General features: G+C 54.5%; 1 protein-coding gene across 1 annotated transcript; it reads right to left on the bottom strand.

Moving 5' to 3' along the window:
* Positions 1-456: 456 nt before the first annotated feature.
* Positions 457-3,838, bottom strand: LOC104373030 (galanin receptor 2b). The gene is made up of 2 exons (XM_009978846.2): positions 3,465-3,838; positions 457-1,195 (listed from the first exon to the last, which is right to left on the bottom strand). The coding sequence occupies exons 1-2, from the start codon at positions 3,836-3,838 to the stop codon at positions 457-459; spliced, it is 1,113 nt and encodes a 370-aa protein (XP_009977148.2).
* Between the last annotated feature and the right edge of the window lie 423 nt (positions 3,839-4,261).

The following is a 4,261-nucleotide window of genomic DNA, read 5'->3' as shown; positions in this document are numbered from 1 at the left end:
CCACAGGCTGTGCCAGCCGCTTTCCACGCCACCTTTGCTTGTCTGCCCCTGCCCGCACTGCCCGTCTCCCTTGCCATTCCTGCTGTGGGAGCTGGTCTGGCCAGATGAAGCATTGGGAGGCAGAAGCGAGACTCTGATTTCAGAGCAGTAGGGCCACGGAGAAGAGGAGTTGGAAGGATGAGAGCCAGCAGGAGAGCTGAAGCTTTAGTCCTTCGAGTCCAGGTGGTCTGAGGATGAGGAGCAAGTCTGGGTTCATTCCTTCCCTTGCATGCAGCATGTTGTGGTGAGATGGCTCAGGAGAAGAGTTGGTGCATGGAATGGGAAGGAACGACAAGGCCAGAAACAGCGTACAGCAGTTTCTGGCTTGCCTATCCAGCATCCTCTCTCACCCACTGGGAAAGGGTAGCCTGAAGCTGGTGACACAGCCAAGCTGGCAGATGGTGTGCAGCTTGGCCACTAAGAAGTGTGAACGGGACTGGAGGAACGGGAGGGGACTGCCATGGAGGCTGGGTTCAGCTCGCACCTGTTATTCTCCTCGTGCATCTGGGACACTTCAGTGGAGCCTGCCTCAAATCCAGGCACAACATGGGCAGCATGCACCACGTGCACCTTGTTGCGGTGCTTTTTCCTCAAGAGGCAGCTGAAAACTTTTTTGAAGCCCTTGCGGAAGTGCTTGGAGACCAGGGCATAGACGATGGGATTGAGGCAAGAGTTGGCATAGGCCATGCAGTGGGAAAGCAGGCGGAAGGCGTAGGTGGCCTGATTGAAGGGGAAGTCTCCGTAGAGGTATCGGAGGATGACTACATGGTAGGGCAGCCAGCAGAGGCAGAAAAGGATGGTTACAATGATGATCATCTTGGTTACCTTCCGCTTGGCCTTCTTTGACTCTGATATGTCCTTCAGGGGGTCCACTGCTGTCCACAGGTACTTGATGGTCCTGGTGTAGGAGAGGCTGATGACCAGCACTGGGATGACATAGCCGAAGGCAAATGTGCTGGTGTCCATGACCTTGCGTCTCCACTCCTCCCAGCCAGGCATGCAGATGTAGCTGGACTCCCACTCAATCAGGTCATAGTAACTTAGGTAGGGCCCAGCAAAGACCACAGAGAGGCCCCAGATCCCAGCCATGGCAGCCACTGTGTTGTGAGGGGTCCGTAGCTCCCGGGAGCGCAGCGGATAGCGGATAGCCAGATACCTGCAGGGGAGAGCAAAGCAACCAGCACTGAGATTTCAGCCAAGCTCTGCCTGGCCACATAAGCTCCAGGGACAAGAGTTTTGTTCGTTCTCCTGAAGGTCCCTGAGCAGTGGCCCCACATGTTATCTCACACCCTCTTTCAGATACAGTCCTGAGTAAAGCAGCCTTTCCATTTCGAGCAAGGATGTTTCTCTTCCCACAAGCTTAGGCTGGCTCACCCTTCCGTACATGGTGGGCTGGATCATGTCCCTGAGCTAGGGCCAGAGAAGTAGTGCTGTGGAGACCATGCAGATATTCACTGCTCGGCAGAATTTATCCAGCAGAAAGAGGTCTGAACCGAGGATTCAAGACCTGGGGAAGTTTCACTGGCTGATGGGCACCGTGCAGGCTCCCTCCCACTGAGGGCATATTTCCAGCCTTCTCTGACTTTCAGATCAGCCTGGCAGGGGGAAGATTTGCTCACTGGAGCTGTGGCTCACCGGAGCTGTACCAAAGGGACCAGGTGGGTCCTTGCCTTTTGGTAGTCTGCTTCCTCAGGCCAGTCCAAAGCAGGCAGTGATAGTCTGCTTCCTCCAGCAACAGTGGCCAGATACGGTGTGATGGCCAGCTCTTCTCCCCCATGTCCAGACAACACCACAGGGCAAAGACGCAGATGTCAGCAAGAAGAGAAGGTGGCCTGGTGCTTGTGGGTAGGGGATGGAGAGAAGCTTTCAGCACAGACAGGCGTGTAACTGCTACAGCCTCAGCCTGCCAGCGTCCACAGAAGGATGCTCCTTTGATGCACTGTAAGGCCAGCAGAGAAGGCAGGTAAGACCTGCAGTTGGTGTGAAGGGTCACATGTGTGACAAAACCCACGTTGCTTGCCAGTCCTGTCATCCTGAAAGCTGCCAGCAGCTCTATGAGAATCACTTCATGTCGAGCTGGAATGCACCCTCCTCTTGGGTGGAGCACTGCAATACCGCACAAGTGCCACCGAAAAGGGAGAGAAGGCAGGCACTAGCACCTTGCCAAAATGTCCTTCTCTTTGAGATGTTGTCCCCAGTTCTGAGCTGGCTAGAGAGGCAGGTTGCACTAACATGATGAAGGTGCAAGAGTCTTAGACCATGAGAAATCTCAGGTCTTTCTTGTGACAACAGCCAGACTGTGTAACCACTGGAATCTCAGAGGACTAGGATATTTTTGTCGGCGATCCTGTGTGACCCCCTCACCCCAACCAGGGGTTGTTGGCATCTCAGGGTGGGTGAAGTGCTGAAGTGTCAGATCACTGTTTGAGTCCAGGTGCCTGTTTCTGCATGTGGCATCTGGGAGCAGGACGAAGTGGAAGGGGGCTGGAAGAGTAGCCCAACCACACTTTTTACCGGGATTTAACCCATCCCAGATATTCTCTGGTACTGAAGTTTCCTTTTGCCTGAAGTACTGTGAACCTCCTCTTTACAGAGGGCTGTTTGGCCCTATCTTGTCTTGTCACCTTGGAAGGAAGCACAAGGAGCAAGACAGGCCAGGACGTGTTCCCTGCAGCACTCAAGGCTGGAGCTTTCCCTAGTGGGGACCTCTTCCTCATCCTGGACTGTTACTGTGGGCTCAGCCAGAAGTGGGACAGTGGACACAGTCGCCTTACAGAGCCCTTAGGAACAATGTAGGTGGCACCAACTGGGGCCAGAGTGTCCCAAGAAAGGACTTGGCTCACGGTGTGGGTGCAGGGTGCAGGAGGGCTGGGGGTGGTGGGCGAAAAGAAACTGCTGGATGACAGGTTTTGTACTGGGCTGGCAGCCCTTGAGAAATGAGAGGCGTGTTTGCTGCAGGACTGGGATCTCTCTTGGGTATTTAGGTGGCTTCTGTTATAGTACCCTCTGTTGGCCTTGCTGCCTGCACATGATGCTTTTCTGAAACGGTGGCTTGGGGATAGCTGTTACGCCCTGAGTGCCATCTCTAATGCAGAGCTAGGTGACCCACAGTGGGCGTCTGTGGCACAGCTGGAAGCTGAACTTGAGTCTCAGGCGCTCTAGTCAAAAGGCAGGACTCCCCTGCAGAAAGTGCAGACAGGTGCAGCACCAGCTTTGCACTCCAGAGATCTGGAAGTGCTGCCTGGGGGTTGTTAGGGCAAGGGAGACACAACTGGTCCCCAAACTGCCTTTGGCATGGATTGATACCACTGGGGTTTGAATCATCTGCCTAATGGTGGTGGACCACAGTCTTCCCATGCCCTCAATCATCCCAGCTTCTCAGACTGCCCTCCTTCCCCAGCCCAAGGACATCTTTAGACTGTTACCTGTCCACAGAGACAGCAGCCAGAGTAAAGCTGCTAGCATACATGGTCAGGTAGATGAAGAAATGGACAGCTTTGCAGATGAAGGAGCCGAAGACCCAGCCCTCAAGGGAGTAGATGGTGGCCTGGAAAGGCACGCAGAAGACAATGAAGAAAAAGTCAGCCAGGCTGAGGTTGAGGATGAAGAGGTTGGTAGTGTTGTGGCTCATTTGTCTGTTGTGCAGCAGCACTGCCAGCACCAGGCTGTTGCCCACTGTGCCCAGGAGGAAGATGAGGGAGAAGACGACAGGGACAATGACACTGGCAGGGCTGAACTGGTAACTGCTGGAGGAGTTCCAGTACCCAGCCAAGCTCACGAAGTCCTCATGCTCTGTCATTCTGTGTTGTCGTGAGACGCTGGAGCCTGGAGCAACACAGGGAAAGAGGTGAGAGACAGGAGAAACAGTTTAGCCTGTTAGCTTGGCTGATAGGCCTGTTGGCTCGCTGGAGACACAGCCCTGTTTTCAGCTCTGTGACCCACATGCTTTTCAGCGTGTTCCTCTGGACACTGCTGGCCTGGAGGACAGGTGGGGTTAGGTTAAGGGAAAGGGGTGCCTCACTCCCCCATTCTGGCCCCAGAATGTATCCACAACCCATGTTCAGATACTGCCTTGGACTGATGATGCTGGAGGTGAGGTTTGGGGGAGAGAAGAGGATGGCATCTGTCCCCAGCTTCCTCCTCTATGGGAGAATGGAGCCAAGATCTCCACCTCCCAGCTGGTCTAGCTGATGGCAGGAGGAGTGTTACATTCCTTCCCAGC

Source organism: Tauraco erythrolophus, chromosome 17 (assembly GCF_009769465.1).
Source record: "Tauraco erythrolophus isolate bTauEry1 chromosome 17, bTauEry1.pri, whole genome shotgun sequence".
NCBI classification, from domain to species: Eukaryota; Metazoa; Chordata; class Aves; order Musophagiformes; family Musophagidae; genus Tauraco; species Tauraco erythrolophus.
This window is presented reverse-complemented; position numbering and strand designations above follow the sequence as displayed.

Coding starts and splice junctions, on each gene's coding strand:
- LOC104373030 (XM_009978846.2), bottom strand. CDS start 3,838: ATGACAGAGCATGAGGACTTCGTGAGCTTGGCTGGGTACTGGAACTCC. Junction 1,196..3,464: donor GCTGCTGTCTCTGTGGACAG/GTAACAGTCTAA, acceptor TCTCCCCTGCAG/GTATCTGGCTATCCGCTATC.